This window comes from Westerdykella ornata, assembly GCF_010094085.1.
Source record: "Westerdykella ornata strain CBS 379.55 unplaced genomic scaffold EI97scaffold_4, whole genome shotgun sequence".
In the NCBI taxonomy this organism is placed as follows: domain Eukaryota; kingdom Fungi; phylum Ascomycota; class Dothideomycetes; order Pleosporales; family Sporormiaceae; genus Westerdykella; species Westerdykella ornata.
Window position 1 is genome coordinate 218,429 of NW_022986854.1, and position 22,509 is coordinate 240,937.

Below are 22,509 nucleotides of genomic sequence, written 5' to 3' on the forward strand. Positions count from 1 at the left end.
TCGGTTAGAGTTGCCTTGGGAGGAGACATCACCATCATTAAATGGACGGCACATCATCAATGGCAAAGGTTATTCTAAATAGTATGAGTTTAGATCTAATAGTACAGTCTATTGGGTATAGAGCGTCCATCTCAAGACAACCAGCTACTAATCTCTTCCCATAACTCCTTCTTCGCCTCCCTCTTCCTCATCCTCACACTCCTCTTCCTCTGCTTTTCTCCTCCAATCTTCCCCAACTGCCCTCGTCCTCGCTCAAGCTCCGCACCCATTTGCGTGTCCATGGCCGGCGGCGTGGAGCGGTAATAGATAATCCTACGGTCAGGCATATATCCAACTCTCCGTATCCTACGCCCATCCCAGTATATCGGCGGGCCCTCGTCCTGTAGCAATTCATCCACGCTCCGAATCTCCCCACCCATCCCGCGCAGCTGTCTATCTGCCTCTTTAGCCGTGAGCCGTACCTGTAACTTTTCCAGCTTGTCCTTGATAAAGCTAGGTGTCGGCGCCTTGAAGTAGACAAACAAATTGTTGTTGAACTGGCCCAGTTCGTCCAATTTGTTGAGCATCATCCTTCGACGGGCCAGTTCGTTCAATTTGTTGAGTATCGTCCTTCGATTGCCCCTCACGGTCAACCTACGGCGGGCCGAATCGTTCAGGCGCTTGCGCAGAATCGTGTGAAGGAAATACACATCGATGGCCGAGTTGTTCGTTGCGGCGGCGAGTTTGGCGCGGAAGTTGATGCCGCTGAGCACGGCGTTGACATCGTCCTGGGCTTGGTAGATGCGCCTGGAGATGCTGTCGATCTCAGTATTGAGGATTTCGGGAGACAGAGCGGATATTGAAATAAAGATCTTGAGTAATTCCGCTTGAAGCTCGTATGTCTCAGCTTCGCTTCGTCTCTGCACGTGCTTCGTGGAGCTTATAAGCCGCTTGATCCATGCTCGGCGATACTGTGATGCAGCCAATGTCGCCTCGGATAGCAATTCATCAGTCCGCCTAATGAGATGCGCCGCACGGTTGAACATATGCTTCACACGGATGCGCGCCAGCTGTTCCAGCTGTTCCAGCTGTTCCACCTGCCGGGATATCACGTTTTGAATCCCACGAACCCGCCGCTCCAAAAGCGTGATGTCCGAGATATGGCTTTCCACATATTTTACAATCCGAACTTCTGGGGCCTTCTCAAACCGTCGCCGCTGTTCCATCTCTTCGTGAGTATCAGATGGGACCCATCGAACCAGCTCCGTACTCAGCGTACTGGTCATCTCGTCGTGAGTATCATACATGACCCGTCGTACGAACCCCGTACCCAGCGTTTTGTGCATCAAATTCTTCTCGGTTTGAGTCGACTTTCCGTTCAGTTTACCGTCGCGGTTAGGTTTCTCCCGCTCCCAAGGGTTGGTGAGCAGCAGTCTCCGGACCAAGGGTTTTGTTCGAGTTTCAACAGTGGGGCCTTCTTCAGTTGGCTTAAGCTTTTCGTTGATGTAAAATCTTATCCTGGGGCCTTCTTCGGTTGGCTTAAGCTTTTCGTTGATGTAAAATCTTATCCTGGGGGGTTTTTCACTTGTCAGAACTTTCGAATGACAAAATACCTGTCGATTGAGACATTAGAGAACAATATTATATCTATCTGTGCTCAGGACTACGTACATCGTCCCGAATTGGCGACTCATTGTCGATCGGTTGATGAACCTCCGACACGGAGATTCTTGAGTACGGTACATCGATCTTTGTCACTTGAGCAGTGCCTTGAGCCTGCTCATCAGAATAGCTGACTGTCATGCCACCTTCTGTGAGCGCCCCGAAGAAGTTGGAAAACTCGTAGACTGTCCTTTCCTCGGCAGGTTTATGCTGCCATGAACCAGCCTCGTCGGCGTCCACCGTGCTGGGTATGGTGCCGAACGCCCATGTGTCAGGGTTCTCGCCCATGTTCATGAACGCACTTATCGCAGACCGCAAATTAGGTTCTGCATCGCACCCGTCGAACGCTTGTGCCGTCGGCGTCGTAAAAAACTGAATTGAGTCCCCTGGTTTTACCACATTTCCAAGGGCCGTCGACAGATCCGGCACCTCTTCAATATCGGCGGCGTTGTCCTGTCCAGGGAATGGAGCAACATCCTCGGCAGCGGGAGAAGGGTCCAATGAAAGTAGGCCGGCCTTCTTGCCCCATCCACCGCCACCGCTAAGTACCTTACGAAGATGAGCGCCATAGAATAGCGGACTATCTTGCCCAATTGATATATCGTACGGTTCAGGGAACCTGGACCTCCAGACGGATTCATAGGGGGTGTGCCCTCTAAATCGATCCAGCCAACGAGAGGCATGTTTTTCAATGATCTGGATCCGATCTTCTGGAATAACCAAGGCCCACACAGACATGGGTCGAGGCGCTTCGTTCCTCGCCTTGAAGTATCGCGGTACTACCGATTCCAACTCTTCGGACGCGGTCATACTCTTTCCTTCCTCAGTTCGGATACGACGGACGATGTTACCCATGCTTGCCTCAACAAAGCGCGGAGGCGTCAAGGGAATCAGCGGGACAGACGAGACCGGAGGCTGCGTCCTATCAACGTCGGTCCGACCTGTCTTGAGGACCGCTCTGGTAAGGTCCTTCTTGGAAATGAGATGAAGATCCTGGGTGTCATCCCTCTTCATCCATTCCGTCCAAACCAGGGTCGTCGGAGAACCGGTATGGAAGATGGTGTTGGCTAGAGGAAGATGACCTGTACAGGAAGCTGCCGCAAAGCCGACTGAGCCGAGAGCTTTGCCATCGATCCGGGCTTGGGTTTGGATATATCCAGACTGCACCGTGGCGTATGCTACGCCATCATATCCGACGTAATCCCATGGGGAAATCGCGACTGAAGCGCCTTCTTCGAGCCCATCTTTCCTGGTCTGATGCACGTCGTGTGCTCGTTGACTTAGACGGCAAATTGGAATTGGAAGCTTGTCCACGACAGCGGCTAGAGAGCTGACAACTGTGTCTTGGGAAGAGGATGTGTCCTGGAAAATATGCTCGAAGGCTCTTTCAACGGCCGGTCGTAGAAATGACTGGTGGTCCTGTAGCCATGATGCAAACACAGGGGTGAGAAAAAAGACAATGGTGCGCTCTTTATCGAGATATTCGCGGTGTACAGGCTTGATCAAGTTTATGAGGTCGGATGGACGCTGCGAAGGTTAGCTGGCTGACTACAATAAATCCACTGAATTGGTACCCACGGTTTGCTGAATAGAATTGGGGATAAGTACGGCACTGTTTCGAAATCGCCGGATGCCAATTCTCTCCCTGCGGAGAAGCCATGGGCGCGATGCTCGCAGTATCATAGCAAGGTTCGATTGGACACGCCCATCGCTGCCGTCCCCTTGCGGTTGCACGGTTTTGAAGCTGCCATAATGGGGAAGATCATCCATCTCGGGATGATGACTAAGCCCTACTAATTCCACACGTATGGATTGCTCCAGGGCTATCTCGGAAGCGCAACCATCTGGCAATTTCTCCTATTCTGACTTTCCAGACCAGCTCTCCTCTCCTCTCTTCCCCCAGATTCGCGCCCGGCGCTGACCTCGAGGATTACCGATCGAGGCGTGCGGATAGACATACTGGCACCCCCTCCCCATCCACTACCTTCTCATGCACGACACATAGCCCTCCCGTCTATTGGCGACCCCCGGTTCGCCCGTACCTCTCCTCACAATGCCCCCACGCTCGTTACGTCGCCAGAACCCCATCACCCTTCTCCTCGCCGCGATCCTGTGTATCGGCTTCATCATATTCTTCTTCTCAAATGGCGAGAGTAGCGTCAGTCCCGCCCAGGGGAAGACGGGCGGCACCGCCTCCAATGTGCTATCACCACCCTCCCTCCCGTTCCGCAAATCGAAGTCGAACGAAGCAGCAGGTCCTCCACCGGTTGTACACTACCATATGAACAAGTTGACGACGTCACGGACACCCATCGAGAACCGAGAGACGGTTCTGATTCTCACCCCGTTGGCACGCTTTTACCAAGAGTACTGGGACAGCCTGCTCAAGCTCAGCTACCCGCACGAGCTCATCTCCCTTGGATTCATCATCCCCAAGACCAAGGAGGGGAATCAGGCATATGCGCAGCTGCAGGCGCAGGTCAAAAAGACACAGAGCGGACCCAAGAACAAGCGCTTCGCAAGTGTCACGATCTTGCGACAGGATACCGAGTCGCCTCTGGTCTCGCAGGACGAACAAGAAAGACACAAGCTGGAGATTCAGAAAGTGAGAAGGGCGGCCATGGCCAAGGCGCGCAACTCGCTTCTCTTCACCACCATCGGCCCCACCACCTCGTGGATTCTGTGGCTGGATGCAGACATCGTCGAGTATCCCCCCTCGCTGATTCAGGACCTGGCAGCGTACAATGTGCCCATCATTGCACCGAACGTCTTCCAGCGCTACTACGACACCGAGAAGAAGGCCATGGACATCCGGCCGTACGATCTCAACAACTGGATCGACAGCGCTACCGCCAAAGAGTTGGCGGCCAAAATGGGCAAAGACGACATTCTCGTCGAGGGTTACAAGGATTTGCCTACCTACCGCACGCTGATGGTGTACATGTACGATCCCACGGCCGATCCAGGCACCAAGGTGAAGCTGGATGGTGTTGGAGGAACCTTTTTGGTGAAGGCAGAGGTGCACAGGGATGGCGCCATGTTTCCCGCTTTCCCGTTCTACCACCTCATTGAGACGGAGGGATTCGCCAAGATGGCCAGTCGGTTGAACTGGGAGAGTTGGGGTCTCCCAAATTACCTTGTGAGTGCCTAGCTCTGAGCTTCGTGTCCTGGATTGCTGACTATCTCGCAGGTGTACCACTACAACGAGTGAACAATCACATCACCTTCCCTCATCTCAATCGTTGTCACGTTGGCGTTGTCACCACTGTCCCGCTGGGTGCGGATATGCATGTTTGATCATTGGAGGGCGTTTTGGCCAGGCGTTTACATTTCCTTTCTCTCGCGGTTCGATTGATGCGGAACACTGGCCAGGGAGGCGGCCAGCAGGGTTCTAGAATATTGCATAGGGGCCATTATGTCTTGCTCATAGAGAAAATGTACGCTGGAGCTGCGGTACGGAAACAATGGAAGAAAGTTGATGAAGCCGTGATAGATAAACCGTGCATGGGTGTGATTGTGTCGCAACTCAGGTATATCTCACAAGATCAACGACTGAACCAAAACGTCTATTGCGAGATCTTTCGGATCATTGCGATGCTATTCTCGGAGGGGAGAGGGCTTGGCCCGTAACTCACGATGAAGCTACAGAGTCAATGTGTGACCAGAGAGCTCTCGTGACCAAACATAACTACCGTGTCTCCCAAGGTACACACAGTACATCTTCCCTCAAACCAGTGAATTGCCATCTCTGCGGACCTTTCAAGCCTCCAGCACTCATAACCGCTCCTCCACCTACGTCACTCACTGATATACTCGTCGTCCTCCGTAAGTTCCACCCAATCTCCCCACCCTTCCGTCCATCGCATCAACCCCCACCCAAATCACGAATCCCCCACAACCGCCTACACATTCAACGCCTCCTACGCAATCCATCCTCTCCAGACACACAGCTCCACGCAAACAACAACAATTAACCAACCTCCAATAATGCAGCAGTCGTCGTACTCAATTCCAGCGCGCCTGGAGCGCCTACAGAGGGAATGGGAAGCCAAGCTTGGCATTCCCCCGACTCGCGCGTGAGCCGCGAACATGCACAAGGGCCTGGACCTGGACCCGAACCTGCGGGCGCGGAAGCGGAAGCACAAGCGGAAGCGGAGAGAGGCACAGATGCAGATGCAGATGCGGTTCTAGGCCCGGGATCGGATGCGCGTGGTCAGAATGCTTCGACTGGTGGTCGTGGTAGAGGGATGGTGATGTCGACATCGGGATCGACGCTTTCACCACAGATTCCCTCTCCGACGATCGTGACGAAGAAGAAGAACAAAAGGAAGAAGGAGAATTGTGAGAGCGAGGGAGATGATAAGGCTATCCAACGAGAACATCCGCTCATATCGCATATCGAAGACCTACCCACCACGACTACCAACTCCTCCAGCTGCCCTCCGAAACAATCCCAGGACACACCCATCCTCAATTCAGCACGACAATCCTCTCCCACCCAAGCCTCCACCATGCAGCCCTCCGCAAGTAGCAGCACCAGTACCAGCAGCACCAGTACCGCAAGCACCACTCCCCGCAACGGTAGCAACCGCAAACGCAACGGTGCCTCCACTCGTCTACCAGCAGAGACACAGCACGATTCCGCCGACGAAACTGCGCCGATAATGCAGCACAGGAAGGACGGTGGGTGGGACTACCAGGCCATTTCCCCGGCAATAGCGGTGCGTGAGGGGGGAACACAAGGCCAGGCCCAGCGCGAGGAAGGAGAGGGAAGGAGGAGAGGAAGTACTCGGGATGAGGAATATGAAGAATATGACGATTCAGACGAGGAACAGGAGGAGCGGCGGCGGAGTCGTCCGCTAGACTCCACACAGCAATCTCGCAGGGAGGCAGATGCGACGGACGCCTATGGGGCGGAACGCGCGGCCGTCGCTGCGGAGAGACGAGAGAAGAGGAAATGGCGGGCGTGGCTGGAGAAGTACGGGAGTATAGAGCTGGAGAATAAGGGGAGTGTTGCTAGGGATCATTTGGCACTGGGTACGTCCGTCGCGTCCCTACTACACCTCAACCCATCCCCTACCCTTCTTCTCCCGTCTTCTTCTCCTACAACCCAACCCTACACCACCAGCTAACAATCCATGCTCGTCAAAGAACGCACTTTCCTAGCCTGGCTCCGCACCTCTCTCTCCTTCGCCTCCATCGGCATCGCCATCACCCAACTCTTCCGCCTCAACACCACCATCGCCTCGCAAAACCCTCCCTCCTCTTCCCCCTCCTCCCCACCAGACCTCCTCCTCACCTCCCCCCAAACCCGCCTCCGCCACGTCGGCAAACCCCTCGGCGCCACCTTCCTCGCCGTCGCCGTCCTCATCCTCTTCATCGGCTTCCATCGCTACTTCGAGGCCCAGCATTATGTCATCCGGGGAAAGTTCCCGGCCTCCAGGGGGAGCGTGTTGGTTGTGGCGGGCGTGGCGGCGGGACTGATTGTGGCGAGTTTGGTGGTGATTTTGAGTGTGGCGCCGGGGGTTTTTGAGCGGTGAAGTAGATGGGAGAGGGAAATTAAGGAGGGATGGGGGATTGTTCGTCACTGCTAGGAGATTTGCATGCTTGTGTTGTTGTAGAGTCCTTCTATATATACTCCGGAGACCGCAGCGTCGGAGTTGGGGGAACGAGTATGATGGCGTTGTTGAATCGCATATCGATATTTTCTGAGCCCTTTCGAGAGCGAACTTTGGGCTGATTAATCCAGTGTGAACGGCACGCTCTGCAGAGATACAAGTCACAGAACACTCGACATGAGCCAGGGTATCTCGAATGTATTCGCTGCCATGTTCTGCATTGCCGTCTCAAACCACCTCCTCATATGAACCCAATACAGTCAGGACATGCACACTTTTGCAGACGCCACTTCCTCGCCATACATCTTCTTCCAACCATTCACCTCTCCAAACGGAACCAGTTGCTCCCCATCCCTCCATCTATTAATGATGCATCCTCGCCATCTCCTCCGTCGACTTGCCCGCCCTCGCGCTCGTAATGATGCCCTTGATCAGCTCCTCGACCGCATCCCAGTCATTCGTATCCACAGGCTCCAGCTCCGTCTTGAAGTACTGCGCAATATCGTTGAGCTGCTTCCAGCTCTGCTGATCGTGCACAAACGTCAGCGCCACACCCACACGCCCGAATCGACCCGTGCGCCCGATGCGGTGCAGGTACGTCTCGGGATCGGCATCGCGGCCGTTGGCCATGGTCGGGACATCCTAATTTTGTTAGAAGAGGTTATGAAATTAGAATTGATGACGAGTAACTTACGTAGTTGATGACCATGGTCACCGTTTGCACGTCGATACCGCGGGCAAGCACGTTGGTGGTGATGAGCACCTTCGCTTGGCCGCTGCGGAACTGGTCGATGATCCTGTCACGCTCCGCTCCGTCTAGGGCGCCGCTGAGTTGGGCGACCTTGTGGCCTTCTGCGACCATTCGCTTCTCGAGTTGTTCGGCAGTTTGACGAGTCTGACGCTTTTTAGCTTCTTGATATATACCACACGCCCTGGAGTATACTTACCCGCACAAAGATGATTGAGGAAGCTTGCTCCATCAGTCCGTAGAACTTGAGCAAAGTCGCATACTTGTCCGTATCCTTGTCGATGTCTATGTAGAGCTGCTTGATACCCTCAATGGTAAGCTCTTCGTGTTTCAAAGTCAAGACGTTGGCGCTCGGTGCGAACATCCGAGCATACTCGATGACATGGACGGGGAAGGTCGCAGAGAAGAGAACCGTCTGGATGTTACGAGGAAGCATTCTAAAACAGTCAGCAAACGTAGCGAACTTGGTCACGGTGGATGCTTACGATTTCACGCGGGTGCATTGTTCGCCGAGACCCTGCTGGTCGAGCATGTTGTCGGCCTCATCCAGAACGAGAATCTTCATGTGCTTGGTGTCAATGGCCCTGCGGCGAATCGAATCCATTGCCGTGCCCGGTGTGCCGACGAGCACATGTGCGTCGTACTTCTGGTTGCGCTTGGTGGTATCGGGAATGGCGGCCATGGTAACCAGGCCTTCCATGAACTGTCCCATGTGTGTTATGACTCCCAGAATCTGTCGCGCAAGCTCGCGGCTAGGTGCAAGCACGAAAGCTTGAGGAGCCAGGATGCTCAGGTCGATGCGCGAAAGGATGTTGAGCGAGAACGCTGCGGTCTTGCCGGTTCCTGACTGTGATTGCGCAATCATGTTCGTGGGGGGATTCATGAGGAGGAGAGGAAGCGCCTTCTCTTGGATCTTGGACGGTTTCCGGAAACCCATGTTCTTGATGCCTTTGAGTAGTTCTTCTTTCCTGTTGGAATATCGTCAGCACGCCATAGCGAGCACAGGGAGCCACGAACAAATCTTACAGATTCAACTCTTCGAAAGATTTGGCGGAGAAGAGAGGGTTGTTAGGATCCTGCTGCATGTCCGCGAGCGTCACCTCAACGTCCGCCTCGGGCTCTTGCAATGCGGATCCATTTTGTGTCGGAGCAGCGCCGTCGACTTGGGCCGTTGCCAGACTCTGCTCCTCCGGTGCTTTTGAAGTCTCCGGCCCCTTGGGAGGTGCGGCGGCCGGGGTTGCCTCCGTTGAAGACATGGTGTCGGCGGTGAGAACTCTCGAGAGTGGGATGGTGTATCCCTTGTGGATTGCGCAGACGGCGGAAAAAGATAAAATGATAGTGGGGAGTGCTTGGAAATAGACCCGCTATGCTTTCCAGCTGGTTGACGGCCGACTGAGCAAACAGTTGGTTGTTTGTTGCTTTGTCGGCGTGGAAAGAAAGACAATCAAGGCAACATTGTGAGAGCTCGGTGGCGCGGGGCAATTGTGGCTCCTGTGGCTGAAGCGGCTACCCTATTTCGACTAGTGCGAGTCGCGGGGAGGTGAAATGCAGGGGAGACATGGAAACATGCTGAACATGTCTCAAGCGCTGCAGGTCATTGACGACTGCTTTGACCAGTGCAAACTACAGGATTCTTGTGTTATTCTTTGCGTCGTGCACCAGTAGCTCTTTGTATTCGAATTTAGTATACAGAACCGGCAGCCACTTCCGCCCCTGTCCAACAACGCGGCGTGAGCAGTGAACCCCACTATGCCCAACGCCAGCCTCCGAGTTCACTACACTACAACCCGCTGAGCCATCCTCCCTCCATGTCATGCGTCTGGCTAGGTCAAGCTCCCTCTCCGTGTTCACTGCCGCCTCGTAAGCATGGAGATTGATATTGCGCCGCAGTTTGGAGCCGAATTGAAGGTACTCTTCTCGATCTACATTGCCCGTTTCTGGTACTAACGCGCATGCGTCTAGGATGGGTTTAAGACAGTGAATGCCTGGGTACGTACCTGCAATGACTGAGCAGCACAGATCGCCTCTGTCTCCCCCTGAGCATCCGAAGTCGCGAGTCTGAGACAAATGCGCAGGTCGGCGGTGGTATAGCTTGGTTGGACGACATCCAACAGTTCTACCGAGAACGAAGCGCCATAGAAAAGGAATACGCCCAGAAACTCAACGCACTAGCCAAGAAGTACTATGAGAAGAAGGCCAAGAAGACGAGCAGCCTGAGCGTCGGCGACACGCCGACGGTAACCCCAGGCTCACTTGAGAGGTACACCCACGAGACGACATACAAGCCCGAATGGTACTAATACAAATGTGTGATGTAGTGCGTCTATGACCACATGGGGCGTCCAATTGAACACCCTCGAATCTCGCGCTTCTGAACATGACCGGTTCGCTACAGCACTCGTCTCCAATCTTGCCGACCCTCTTAAAGTCCTCGCCGGTCGTTACGAAGAGATCCGAAAATGCCACGCCGAATATGCAGTCAAGCTGGAGAAGGAGAGGGATAGTGCATATGCGGATCTGCGCAAGATGAAGGGCAAATACGACGGCGTGTGTCAGGAGGTGGAGAATCGCCGGAAGAAGATCGACTCCTCCTTCGACCATGGCAAGCAGAAGGCGCGGAATGCTTTCGAGCAGCAGCAGCTTGAGATGCGGAATGTGAAGGTAAGGAGCATATATCACGCTACGGTTACGACGTTCTAACATGGTACAGAACACATATATCATCAGCATCAACGTAACAAACAAGCAAAAGGAGATGTACTATCATCAATACGTCCCTGAGCTGCTAGATGTAAGCATACATTGCGAGTTTCCGAAAATCAATGCTCATTTCGTCTAGAGCCTTCAAGATCTTTCCGAAACCCGTGTCCAGAAGCTGAACGATATCTGGTCACTGGCCGCACAGATCGAAACTTCAACCCTGCGCCGGAGCATTGAATACCTCAACCACCTCTCCGCTGAGATCCCTCGAAACGACCCACGCTTGGATTCCATGATGTTCGTCAGGCACAACGCCGGGCCCTGGCAAGAACCCGCGGATTTCCAGTTCGAGCCAAGCCCCGTGTGGCACGATGATGACAATCTTGCAACCGACGACTCTGCTGTGGTCTTTCTTCGCAATGTTTTGACGAAGACAAAAGCTGCTCTGGCAGAGTACAAACGTGATCTAGATAAGAAGCAAAGAGAGGTGGAGGGGGCTAGGAGAGTGCGGCAAAACATTCGGGAGGGAAAGGACAAGAGAGATGAGGTGGAAATTGTTCGCGCAATCTTGGCCCTTCAAGAGACTATGCATGAGACGGAGCGACAGAAGGTCAGCGCCGAGGTGGAGGTGTCGACCATTACCACTGCCGTGGGTGACCTTAGCCTTGGGGCAAGAAACCACAACTTCAAGTCTCAGACGTTCAAGATCCCTACCAATTGCGACCTCTGCGGGGATCGAATATGGGGGTTGTCTGCAAAAGGCTTCGACTGCAAGGACTGCGGCTATACATGCCACAGCAAATGCGAATTGAAAGTCCCCGCCGACTGCCCCGGCGAGCAGACAAAAGAAGAGCGTAAGAAGCTCAAGGACGAGAGGCAGAAGGCCGCACATAGCGCCGCATCCACTCCGGCGAACGGCCACGCCCACGACGCGCAGGCCAGCAAACCCGCAATATCACGGAGCGATACGGTAAACTCGATGAACACTTTGAGTTCAGGATACTCGGCGACAGCACAACGGTCCGTTTCTGCTCATGGGGCCATGGCGCCGACGGCGGAGGAAGCGCCTGAGAAGAAGGCCGCGCCCGCGCCGAGGAGGAATCGAATAGTAGCGCCTCCACCCACGCAGTATATAAAACCGGATGAGTTTGAAGCATCGTCGGCTACCCCTCCCGCGCCATCCGAACAAAAGGGGAGGATGCTGTATGCGTATCAGCAAAACGGCGAGGGGGAAATCACGGTCCCAGAAGGGAGAGATGTCACGGTTCTAGAACCTGATGGTAAGGTCCACGAATTTTTGCATCTCACGAAAATTCCTAATAACTCACTCTCTCAGACGGCTCAGGCTGGATGAAAGTCCGCGCGGGCGCCAAAGAAGGCCTCGTCCCAGCTTCCTACGTCGAGCTCCTCCCCGCCAGTCCCGCTCCCCACCAAGCCTCAGCCCCATCCACATCCACCACGCACCGCCCGGACTCGAGCTACTCCGCGTCGTCGGCTTCCCTAACCAGCAGCATCACCAACACCATGTCCACGACGGCGACGGGCAAGAAGAAAGGCCCCGCCGTGGCGCCCAAGCGCGGGGCCAAGAAGTTGAAGTACGTCGAGGCCATGTACGACTACGCGGCGCAGAGCGAGGCGGAGCATAGTATGACGGAGGGGGAGCGGTTTGTGCTGGTGAATATGGATGCGGGGGATGGGTGGGCAGATGTCGAGAGGGATGGGGTGGTGAGGAGTGTGCCGGCGAATTATATTCAGATGGTTTAGTTGGGGGAGGGAGCGTGGGGGGATTGGGTTGGGGGTTCTTGGGATAGAGGTAGAGAGGTGCGTGGTTATATAAGAAATGGTGTCGTGGTGGGTGGTGGGAGATGCATTCGAATGTGCATTTTTATTTCTTCTTCTCCTCTTCTTTTTTCCTCTTCTTTCTTCTCTGTGAGTATGTAGGAGGTGAACGTGTGAGCGAGCCCGGGGAATCAGGGGCGTTTGTAGAAATGGTCGCATTGGAAGGCGGATATGTATAAATCTGGGAGGAGCTGTGGAGTCTTTCGATGATGAACGTGTCCTTGACATTTTCTTTGCGTGCCGGGGAGCTTTTCTGCTCTCCAGTCAGTCAATCAGTCAAGCCAACACATCAATCTGCAAGTCCCAGCTCCAATAACGAGTCCCCTTTACAGCACACTACATTTCTCCCCAGCAGCCCGCCGACTTCCGGCCAGGACGCATAGTCGAAGCGTACTTATTTCAGTATCCATTGTGACTTCCTAGTAGACAAGCAGCGAATTATTTCCTCAAGTATATATATATCATATATATTACTTCATATCTAACATCCAGGCCGTACATATCCGCACGGGAGCCTGCCTGCTTGGGTTATTCAAACGTTTCACTGTGCGGGTGCGAATGCGAATGCGACTGAGATCGCCACGAGCATGTAAAATCTACAACAACACAACCGGGGTAATAAGGTATTGGACAACGCTTTTCTGGTTATTCTTCCCATGGCACGTAGAAGAGAGGGAGTGGGAGAGATGTAAGGCGCAGAGCAGGGGAAGGAAGGAAGAAGAGCGAGACGAGGGAGAAGGATGCTTGTCCGAAGTGATAGGTGGTTATCTGGGATCAGATGGATATATAGGTAGGTAGGTAGGTGGGAAGCTAGGGTAGCTACTCCCTCTTCTTCTTCTTCTTCTTCTTCTTCTTCTTCTTCTTCTTCTTCTTCTTCTTCTTCTTCTTCTTCTTCTTCGCGCGGTTCTCTCCCTTCCTTTCACCTATATCCCTCACGCCAGGTTCGTCGAGTGAGCGATTACCTATCTACCCACCCACCTAGCAAACGGAGAGTATCTCCCCAGTAGAATCGGAACATAAAGACAAGGACCTAATCTCAACTGAAATGGAACACAAGGACAAAGAACCGACATCTAACGACACGGCCTTTCATTCAAGTCTCGAGTATAACCCTCATACGCATGTACATGTCACGGAAAATGCAGCTGCAAAAGAGTGTGATTTTCATTCGTGCTCCTGGCTTACTTCATTTATCTAGAGCAACATCCACCCTTCGTTGTCTTCTCTTCCATGTTTCCTCCTCTATCATACCTGCTCCACACTCCAGAGTCAAAGCCAGTAATGAATGCACAGTGTTCCCGAGCCACAGGCTCAAGACCATGGATCCGCGTTCCCCATTAGAATCGGTTCGCGTGATTTCTGTATCGAAAAGTTCAGAAAAAAAAAAAAAAAAAAAAAAAAAAAAAAGGAAAACATCAGAAAACAGGAGCCCGATATAGCTCGAATCAGGCACTCGAGACTACACGGTTGACGAAAGAAAACCAAAGGAAAAGGGCAGAACAGTAGCAGATAAAAAACCCTCCTGCTATTCTGCTGTAGAAAAAACCAAAAAGCAAAAAACAAAAGTCATGACTGGCCGTAAGAACATCGTGGAAAATCACCACGGATTATGCACAGGGACCCCGCCTCGAAGATCAACTCGAGCGAGTCCCGAACCCCACGCATACGCGTCATATCCAGAGTCCCTTGCCTAATACACTGTGCTCTTGCGCTTCTCAGCACTGGTCAGAACCAGCATTGGCATCTTCCGTCGCTGGGGCTCCTCCGCACGAATCTCAACCAGTCCACCGCCAACATAACCCTCATCGCTGCTCACGCTGTTCGCCGTGTAGGAGCCATTGGTTGAGGTTCGCTCGCGGGAGCGCTCCTTTGAGGCTTTGAGTTCGGAGCCGATGGCACCATTGGCAGCAGCTCGCAGACTCCCGATACTGGGCTTGCCGGACAGGCTACCGCTCCCACCACTGTGGACGCTATCGGAGTCGTTGTCGGACACCGGGAAAGACATCTCAGTCTCGCTCACAGGCGTCATGCTTCCCGAACTGCCAGCCCCTCGTCTGATCCTAGCATTGGCAAGATTGCTCATGGCTGCCCTTCGGCGACGCGTGGCGAAGTTCTTGCTCCCCTCATGCTTGGACGTGGGGCTGCTCTGGAGTTCCTCGAGCGGGGGCGGACCCTTGGGCTGGCGAACAGGGTGCTCGCCAGCGCGGCCTTGACCGGGACCGAACGTGCCAGTCATGGGAGTGGCGGGGAATCCAACAGGGCGCACAAAGGCAGATTTGGGACCCTCGGGTGTCTCCTGCTTTCCGTCCAGAGCAAGCGATGACACCGTCTTCTTGTGGCCACGACGGAATGCATTAGCGGATGGTGGCGGAAGAGGAACAACATCCTGAGGCGGGGTCAACGACTTCTTGGGTGGCGAAGTGCTCCGAGCCCACGGGCTAGGGCTGGACTCATTTGGTGGAGAAACCTGGACCGTGGGGGCAGCCGACTTTGGCGGAGAATCGGCAAAGCGTGGAGTTGGAGGGGGAGGCGAGTGCGACAGATTCGTCTCAGCAAACTGCTGTGCGAGGTTGTTGATGCCTTGCTGTTGGGAAATCTGCCTCTGATCTACAACGTAGCTGTACTGCCCTGTCAACTGATTGTAGGTCAGATACACGCCGGGCTGTCCAGTTTCCTGAGCCAATTGGGTGTTCTGGAATTGCTGTGCATAGTTGTTGAGCTGAGGCGTGAAAGGCGTAGATGGGTACTGCTGGGACTGTCGCAAGGCCTGCATATTCAACTCTGCGAGATGTTGGGCAGTGAGATTGTAAAGCTGTTGCTGGAGCTGTTGCTGCCTGCGCTCGAGGTAGAGCTTCGTTTGCAAGAGCTCGGCAGCAAGATTGGGATCAACGGATCCCTCATCCAGCGACGGAGGAGCGAGGACCTGGTCAGGCAGACCGTAGACCATCTGCTGCTGGGCCAGCTGGTGATGTACAGCGGTTCCGAAAGTAGAAGCCATGGCGGTCTGAGGAACACCGTAGTTGGCTCCCTTCAACATTTGCTGGGCATCGAGGTGCTGAGGAAGATAGCCGGCTTGGTTAACAGCAATATTATGCTGAGCGGTGTGGTACGGGGCCGAGGCAGGCGGCTGGACAGAACTCGGAGTCTTGGGAGCGGTGCGAAGACCGGCAAGGAGATGGCCGCGGCTGGTGCGAGGCGTCTGAACGTCGGGATACGCATTCTCAGCGATGGGAGCTACTTTCGGGGTAGAGGTGAGGCTGAGGCGGTTCACCTGGCCAAGTCTCCCGCGAGAGGCAAAACCTGCGCTGGGACGAGCCAGACCGCCGCTGGGCTGAACATTGTTGTTATATGTCATCTGAGCAAGACCGCCAGCATCCATGCTGATGAAGTTGTATTCTTTTGCTTGAAAGCGGGTCGTTGGATATGGGTAAAGAAAATCGAGCTAAAGGGATGCGCGGAACCACGTACGAAAAGGATACCGAATCGAAAGACAATAGCCGAGAGCGAGAAGACAGGGAGCGACGGGGATGCCGAATCAGGTCGGAAGAGATGAATGGAGGGCGCCCGAGCGGCAGACACGAGCGGGATTAGAGTATTAAGGGATCGAGTCGATCGGAGTGGTACGGTAGAGGGGTTGAAGGCAATGGTCCGACAAACAAGGACAAGTAGATAATTAACCAGGTTGCAGGTGGTCGTGGGTTGCGGTTGCTGAGCGTGCGATTGGGTTAAGGTAGGGACGCTTGGTGGGGTTGAGTGCAGGCGCGGCCAACCAGGCAGGCGAAAATTGAAGGTGAAGAATGAACAAGAAGGTTCGAAGCGAGTTGGATCAAAGATTGTGGATCCAGACGACGAAGGGGGTGAAGAGGTCGACTGGCGGGCACTCGATGGGAGTCAAAGAGCGACGATACTGGCGTGCTCGAAGGGATTCGGATTAGGTAGGGTGAAGCAGAGGTCGAAATACTGCGTAAGGCTGCGGTCCTGAAAGGGGCGACAAGTTAAGAGATGCAGAAGGTGCACGGGGCGACCAGGGCGACCGAAGAAGAGAGCGACCAGACGCCGTTTTTCGATGGACGCCGCAAGGACGGAATGAGAAGACAGATGGCGGACTGGTGGGAGGGGGAAGAATGAAGACGGAGGGAGGAGGGAGAGGAGGAGGAGAAAGGTGAAGGTGCGACGGGGGCCGGGGAGAGGCGGGCCTTGGTCAAGTATTGTTTTCTGGCTGGATCGCCTAGAGAGGGCTAGCGCGGACTAGCGCCTTGGCAGGGCCTTTTCTCTTCTTCGTTCACTTTCACCCTTTGACGCTCTCATCTCTCATCACGCGCACGGGCCGCACTCAGGGGCACGCATCCATTTGATCAATGATAGTTGAAACGCGCCCGTGATGACAACAACAATGCGCATCCAACGTCGGTTCTTTCTCTGTCACTACATACCGGAAACTGCTGCGCTGGCTCCAGAGGTGAGCAGCAGAGCAGGTAAGCAGCAGCGGCGAACTGGTGGGCGGGCGGCAGAGGCTCAACCCTACGCCCTCTCATTGCTCGAACATGATGGTGGCCGTGGATCTCTCGCAGCACCAAGGGCGTCTACGCCGGCCATTCGCTGGTCGCAGAGGGGAGCAAAGGGCATCGGCTCAGCCAACGGCGGCTAACACCCACCATCAGCCCGACAAGCCAGTCAAGGCTGGCCACTCAGCGTGCGTCGCGCCTTTACCATGCTAATTAGACAGATTATTGAGGATATCTACCTACAGTAGTTCGGAGTGATGAGGATACATGTGGCAACAGAAACGGACAAAGTGCGCGCAGGTAGATGAAGGCCTCCAATCTGCAGTGCTCACCAGTTCATCATTTGCGCATGAACCGCAAAGTCTCATCATAGCCTCTCCGATGACAAGACCGTCAGCAACCTTCGACGAGAGCCTGAAGCCGCCTCAGCTCGGTGCCGAGTTGATAATCCCTCGTCGCAGGCCGGGGGATGCACGCTCGTCCCCACGTCTGAAACTCGTCGCACCAACGCGGAGAGCGAAATCTCGCTAGTCGTTCCAAGGTTTCGCCCTCAATGTCAGGAACGCGTTGTTGAATTTGATAAAGTGTGGAAACCATCATGTGTTCGTTCGTTGGGTCGGCGTTTCGTTCCCAGCACTTTTGGCTCATGCGAACTCCTCGTCTCTCCCACTGATTGTTCAAAAAATTGGGAATGCAGCTGCGGTGCGCGAATCCATATGATACACTCGCCATTTACGTCAGCCGTTAACTCCAACACCTCAGGAACGAGGGGAATGGGTTGGGGTTTGGACGGTCGATTAGTGGGTTGGTGGTCCTGCGTCGAGTAGGAGTTGGGCTTTCGATTGTGGCAGTGGTAGAGATTTTCCAGCGATCCATAACGGCTTTGTTTGATTGAAGAAGTGTGAGAAAGGATGAGATAGGAGGGTTGGGACTTCGCAAATGGCAGCCCTGGAGGTGCGAGACGACTCCGTACACATGCACACCACCACCAGCACCACGACCTCGTACACCGCAAAACTGCATCTGCGACCATTAATCCGCGCACCACGCCGGGAATAATGAGAAATCATTATGCCTACGCGCACCATCCAGTATTTTCTTATATCAGATTGCGAACCGGTCGCCCAAACATGTCTCTCGCTGTTGACGACGACTACTCCGTACAGATTCCTCCAACAATCCACCGGCCTGCTGTTCGGCCTCCAAACCTCTCATCCCAAGTTCCCAACCTATTTTTTGAAACCCCCAATCCCGGCCCAATGTTTCACCCCTGTGAGCCACGCCATGGTGGCGCATCGAGCCAATCACAAACATTACTCTGCTCATAACTGTTTGAACTAAGACCACCAGTTCTGGGATCCGATGTTGACGCGCGACTCCATGGACAAGCCATGTTCGTATCACGGATCACGGAGAGAACCAGAGGGGCCGGAGCGCTTGCTTCGAATACTGCCGCACCCGAGCTTGTACGATGATCCATCACATGTTGGTCGTGCGGCGCAGCTGCAAGGACGGAGCACAGCATCATCCAGTCTTCTCAGCAGCGCAAACGCTACAAAGGTGGGACATTGTGAAACGCCCCCTTCAGACATAAGCAAGGCGTAGCGCACCCCCATGAACTTCTGCGATCAGAGTATGTACCTGCTCCAGTAGAGCTCCTGGCAACCCTCTTGAGTTTATCACTCCTCAACTTTCAGGTCCCAATTTTAGGGGCGCTGTGGTGGCTTTGGTTTGCTTGTTTTTGTTGGCCGTACGGAGTAGGGCTGGCCTGAATACGGATACCCCGCTGCACGCGACCCTCTTGCAGAGAGAGCGCGAGTCTCAAAAGGAGACGGAAGACGGACCGGATCCGCATTGAGGAGCTGAGGGCTGGGATCTGGTTTACAAGAATCGAGGGTTTCCTGCGCTTTTTCTACTTGGGACTTTGAAGAATACCCTATCACGGCGTGGATACTCTGGCTTTTGACACACACTCAGGAAGGTCGACATTCATCCATCCAAGGAACCGGCATATCCGTTCTTCTTACTGGGAGAGTCTAACCCTCGGCCTCATTACTCGGTTTGGCACTTATTGGTCTTCGCTTTATGATACCCTCTATACCACAACACAAACGCGTAACGAGAGTCCTCTCGACGAACACTCCGCAGGCCGGACGTCAACGCTGGATTCCCATCACCTTACCTCACTGGACTCCTCCTATTCCAAGAACTCTCGCAACCTTCAGTGCTGCAAACACGACATCTTGAGCTCGAAAGCCTCACCGCGAGTCCGGTCTCTCATCCACCCCTCCACACCTTCAAAATCACTCCTCCAACCCAGCCACAATGATCTCCCTCGCCTCCCTCTTCCTCCTCATCAAACTCATCATGATCACCGTCGTCGGCCTCTACTTTGCCGAAAAATGCGGCTACACCTCCTCCGAGCCCTCGCACCAGGCCTTCGTCCCCCGGAAACAACTGCGGCCCCACCTCCCACCCTACGCGACTGGTAGAAGTCGCCTCGACAACATGCACACGGCTCCAACAGCCCCATTCCCACTCGTCAGCGAGAGACCTAGCTCGCGATCTGGCCTGCAGAGCCAGGAATTGCAGCGTGCGGTTCAGGAAGCGGTGGCGAGGAGGACGGGGTCGCCTGTCAGGACGCGGAGTCGGAGTAGTACGGCTAGTAGTGCGAGTGCGCAGTCGAGGGGTTCGGAGGGCCGGACGAGGAGTCCGTTGAAGATGAGTAGTAGTGTGTCGAAGAGTAAGAGTAAGAGTCGGAGTAGGGAGAGGGAAGAGGGGAAGGAGGAGAGCAAGGAAAGGAGAAGGGGGGTGTTGCGCAGGGGTCGGTCGGGTTCGAGTGGTTCGAGTGGGTCGAGGGGGTGAGAGTCGGAGTCATGAGTTGCGGTTGTGAGTTGTTCATGGTGGAGAGGAATCGTTGCGCTTTTGTTTGAGGCGAGGCATGGTGGTTGTATTGTATGTCAGCGTGATCATGAGTTATGAACTTGTATGGAGGTAAAATATTAGGCGTTAGATACTCCAAGCAATTGCTACGTCCCTGCCTTATATCTCTTATTCTTTCGTCAACACCTCGCGACCTTGGATCCTTCTCATAGCCGTTCGATTGAGAGGTAAGGGGAAGCTGTTGAGGTAAAGTCACTGTTAACCAGGTCTTGCAGAGAATCTGGTGCGATACTAGGAATGCCCGGAGCTGTATATATTTGAAGACTCCCACCTTACACAACTTTGTCGTTTCTCAGTAGAAACTAACGTTGTCAAAAGCTGTGTAGGAAGAGAGGGAAAGCATGCTTCATTCGCTGCCAAGCTTCGGTCGCTCTTGGCTGACGGCACGCTTTGCCAGGACCCATGACGACCAACCTCCGATTATCTCCAGCTGCATACTTCAGCTAGTAGTAAATACGGAGTACACAGACGACAATCATCGATACTATTGACAAATGGAGGGCAGTCACAACATTTCTTAATTCCTCACGCACGGACTCACCATGTCGAAGTGCATACGCTACCTCCTCACAACGCTCTCGATAGCAACCGCCGCACTCACCGCCATGCCATCCGCACCTCAACAGCCAGACTCCGCACAAGCCGTCCTCGAGCAATCCCCCGCCCGCCCCTTCGGCACATCGCACAAACAAGGCGCCGGGCACTTCAGCGAATGGAGCCGCGCGACCAAGAAAGAATTCCTCATCGACTGGCAAGCGGGCCGCGCCTCGGAGTGGATCCTCGTGCAAGGCAACGAGGGAGGAGACCTGGATAGCATGACATCTGCACTGACCTGGGCATACCATCTGGAGCATTCGACGGAGAACTCGTCCCAGCCCGTCAAGGCGATTGCGTTGTTGCAGACGCCGACGGATGCATTGGATCTGCGGCCCGAGAATAAGTTGGCGTTGAAGAAGTCGAAGATGACACCGGGGCATGAGGATTTGCTGACCATGGATGAGTTGCCTGAGGATCCCGAGACGTTGAGTCCGAAGTTGAGGGGGATTGTGCTGGTGGATCATGCGGTGCCGTTGCGGAAGTGGAGGAATGCGAGGATTTTGGTGAGTTCAATGCTCTCAGGTCTCTCTCCATCGTATGCTAATCTCACCTGCTAGTCTATCTTTGATCACCACGTTGATAAGGGAGCCGGACCCAACGCCGATCCCAGGGTGTTCGAGAAGGCCGCTAGCTGCTCTTCACTTGTTGCTCGCCAGATGCTCGACGAGCTGGAGAAGCTGGACCAAGAGTACCACATGCCTCACGAGCTTCTGGAGCTCATCTTGAGAGCCATTGCCATTGACTCTGGAGGTCTGAAGAACGACGTCACCACGGATACCGATATCGAGACGGCCAAGCGTGTGCTGAAGCGAAGCAACTGGCGCGACTCACGCCTGAAAGATGTGATGAAGGATCTGGACGACGAGCTCAGCGCTGCCAAGTCCCATCTCGATCATCTGAGTGTTCGAGATCTCTTGCGCCGGGACTGGAAAGGTGACCTGGTCGACACGCCGTCCCCCCGCACCCCCACGGTCAGCTTGGGATTTGCCTCGATCCCGTACTCTCTGGATGAACAGATTGAGAAGACTGAATTCCACGAGCTTTTCGATTGGTTCGCCATCCACGCAGCTTGGACCGCTGCGGTAGGCGTGGACATCAGTGTCTGTCTGAACAAGTACAAGATCCGCGACGAGAGCGGCAAAAAGAAGAAGATGAGAGAGATTGTGCTGGTGGTGCGCGACGACGTGCGCATCAACGAGGATCAGGCGAATTCCCTTTTCCGTACGGTGAAGAAGGCGCTCGAGGACAACAAGGAGCTCGGTCTCAAGCCGTGGCACAGAGCAAACGAGCTTGCGCCCAGGCAGATGGTCTGGACACACGAGTCTGGGGCTGGGAGGAAAGTCATTCGACCTATTGTCGAAGAGGCGGTCATGGCGTGGGATTAGTAGACTGTGTATACAGACTAGAACTTGTCTGACATGTACGCGCGGACCACGATTTCCTGGTAGTGAAACCGTCTACGGAGAGAAGTCGGCCGAATACTCGATCAAATGAAGCCAAAGCAACACAGCACTCGCCTTCGGCTGGCCTCTACAGTCTCCAGAGTCGCAGATTTCGACTCCGACCTCGGGAATGATTGATAATATAAATGCACGTCAACGCGGAGTACATGGAGATCGACGTGGCGGCGGAGCACTCGAGCGTCCGAGGTCGTTGGAATGTGCGATAAATGACGCTCGTTAGTGTATCCTCTTACCATGACTAGCTCAGAGACTAAGCAATGGCTGGCTTATTTCCGAGGCTTGTTTCTGCGGCAAATGAGAGAGAAAATGTGCCTTCGCCGAAACGCCACCAGGAACCGGCTTGCGGATCGGTCCAGGGCCTGATGCTTGATATCGCCACACCACAAAAGTCCGACATGGAGTGACGTCTGACGCTTCAACGCGTGCACACAAGAAGTTCCTCTGTTCGGATTCAG

General features: G+C 54.3%; 11 protein-coding genes across 11 annotated transcripts; 5 read left to right on the top strand and 6 right to left on the bottom strand.

Moving 5' to 3' along the window:
- Window positions 1-88: 88 nt before the first annotated feature.
- EI97DRAFT_216443 (uncharacterized protein) lies at window positions 89-1,595 on the bottom strand. The gene has a single exon (XM_033793824.1). The coding sequence runs from the start codon at window positions 1,323-1,325 to the stop codon at window positions 132-134; it is 1,194 nt and encodes a 397-aa protein (XP_033656205.1). The 5' UTR covers window positions 1,326-1,595; the 3' UTR covers window positions 89-131.
- Window positions 1,476-3,552, bottom strand: EI97DRAFT_216390 (uncharacterized protein). Its single transcript, XM_033793823.1, has 2 exons — window positions 3,220-3,552; window positions 1,476-3,168 (listed from the first exon to the last, which is right to left on the bottom strand). The coding sequence occupies exons 1-2, from the start codon at window positions 3,409-3,411 to the stop codon at window positions 1,627-1,629; spliced, it is 1,734 nt and encodes a 577-aa protein (XP_033656206.1). The 5' UTR covers window positions 3,412-3,552; the 3' UTR covers window positions 1,476-1,626.
- EI97DRAFT_413406 (MNN9 protein) lies at window positions 3,483-5,129 on the top strand. The gene is made up of 2 exons (XM_033796792.1): window positions 3,483-4,780; window positions 4,832-5,129. The coding sequence occupies exons 1-2, from the start codon at window positions 3,695-3,697 to the stop codon at window positions 4,850-4,852; spliced, it is 1,107 nt and encodes a 368-aa protein (XP_033656207.1). The 5' UTR covers window positions 3,483-3,694; the 3' UTR covers window positions 4,853-5,129.
- A 191-nt stretch (window positions 5,130-5,320) lies between these two features.
- Window positions 5,321-7,354, top strand: EI97DRAFT_430932 (uncharacterized protein). The gene is made up of 2 exons (XM_033797813.1): window positions 5,321-6,678; window positions 6,793-7,354. Exons 1-2 carry the CDS (start codon window positions 5,682-5,684, stop codon window positions 7,179-7,181), a joined length of 1,386 nt encoding a protein of 461 aa, XP_033656208.1. The 5' UTR covers window positions 5,321-5,681; the 3' UTR covers window positions 7,182-7,354.
- A 42-nt stretch (window positions 7,355-7,396) lies between these two features.
- Window positions 7,397-9,436, bottom strand: EI97DRAFT_492381 (P-loop containing nucleoside triphosphate hydrolase protein). Its single transcript, XM_033802311.1, has 5 exons — window positions 9,034-9,436; window positions 8,493-8,975; window positions 8,207-8,444; window positions 7,954-8,154; window positions 7,397-7,901 (listed from the first exon to the last, which is right to left on the bottom strand). The coding sequence occupies exons 1-5, from the start codon at window positions 9,261-9,263 to the stop codon at window positions 7,623-7,625; spliced, it is 1,431 nt and encodes a 476-aa protein (XP_033656209.1). The 5' UTR covers window positions 9,264-9,436; the 3' UTR covers window positions 7,397-7,622.
- Window positions 9,437-9,813: 377 nt separating this feature from the next.
- On the top strand, window positions 9,814-12,827 carry EI97DRAFT_430934 (FCH-domain-containing protein). Its single transcript, XM_033797814.1, has 7 exons — window positions 9,814-9,915; window positions 9,970-9,996; window positions 10,083-10,267; window positions 10,326-10,668; window positions 10,718-10,798; window positions 10,847-11,987; window positions 12,044-12,827. Exons 1-7 carry the CDS (start codon window positions 9,874-9,876, stop codon window positions 12,469-12,471), a joined length of 2,247 nt encoding a protein of 748 aa, XP_033656210.1. The 5' UTR covers window positions 9,814-9,873; the 3' UTR covers window positions 12,472-12,827.
- Window positions 12,828-14,110: 1,283 nt separating this feature from the next.
- Window positions 14,111-16,181, bottom strand: EI97DRAFT_216471 (uncharacterized protein). The gene has a single exon (XM_033793825.1). It carries the CDS (start codon window positions 15,923-15,925, stop codon window positions 14,237-14,239), a length of 1,689 nt encoding a protein of 562 aa, XP_033656211.1. The 5' UTR covers window positions 15,926-16,181; the 3' UTR covers window positions 14,111-14,236.
- Window positions 16,182-17,274: 1,093 nt separating this feature from the next.
- Window positions 17,275-18,199, bottom strand: EI97DRAFT_216504 (uncharacterized protein). The gene has a single exon (XM_033793827.1). The coding sequence runs from the start codon at window positions 18,082-18,084 to the stop codon at window positions 17,608-17,610; it is 477 nt and encodes a 158-aa protein (XP_033656212.1). The 5' UTR covers window positions 18,085-18,199; the 3' UTR covers window positions 17,275-17,607.
- On the bottom strand, window positions 18,200-18,661 carry EI97DRAFT_216503 (uncharacterized protein). Its single transcript, XM_033793826.1, has one exon. The coding sequence runs from the start codon at window positions 18,577-18,579 to the stop codon at window positions 18,316-18,318; it is 264 nt and encodes an 87-aa protein (XP_033656213.1). The 5' UTR covers window positions 18,580-18,661; the 3' UTR covers window positions 18,200-18,315.
- A 388-nt stretch (window positions 18,662-19,049) lies between these two features.
- On the top strand, window positions 19,050-20,305 carry EI97DRAFT_430937 (uncharacterized protein). Its single transcript, XM_033797815.1, has 2 exons — window positions 19,050-20,172; window positions 20,266-20,305. Exon 1 carries the CDS (start codon window positions 19,377-19,379, stop codon window positions 19,914-19,916), a length of 540 nt encoding a protein of 179 aa, XP_033656214.1. The 5' UTR covers window positions 19,050-19,376; the 3' UTR covers window positions 19,917-20,172; window positions 20,266-20,305.
- Window positions 20,306-20,599: 294 nt separating this feature from the next.
- On the top strand, window positions 20,600-21,976 carry EI97DRAFT_371587 (DHH phosphoesterase; the record flags this gene model as incomplete). Its single annotated transcript, XM_033795303.1, has 2 exons — window positions 20,600-21,094; window positions 21,149-21,976. 2 exons carry the CDS (start codon window positions 20,600-20,602, stop codon window positions 21,974-21,976), a joined length of 1,323 nt encoding a protein of 440 aa, XP_033656215.1.
- Between the last annotated feature and the right edge of the window lie 533 nt (window positions 21,977-22,509).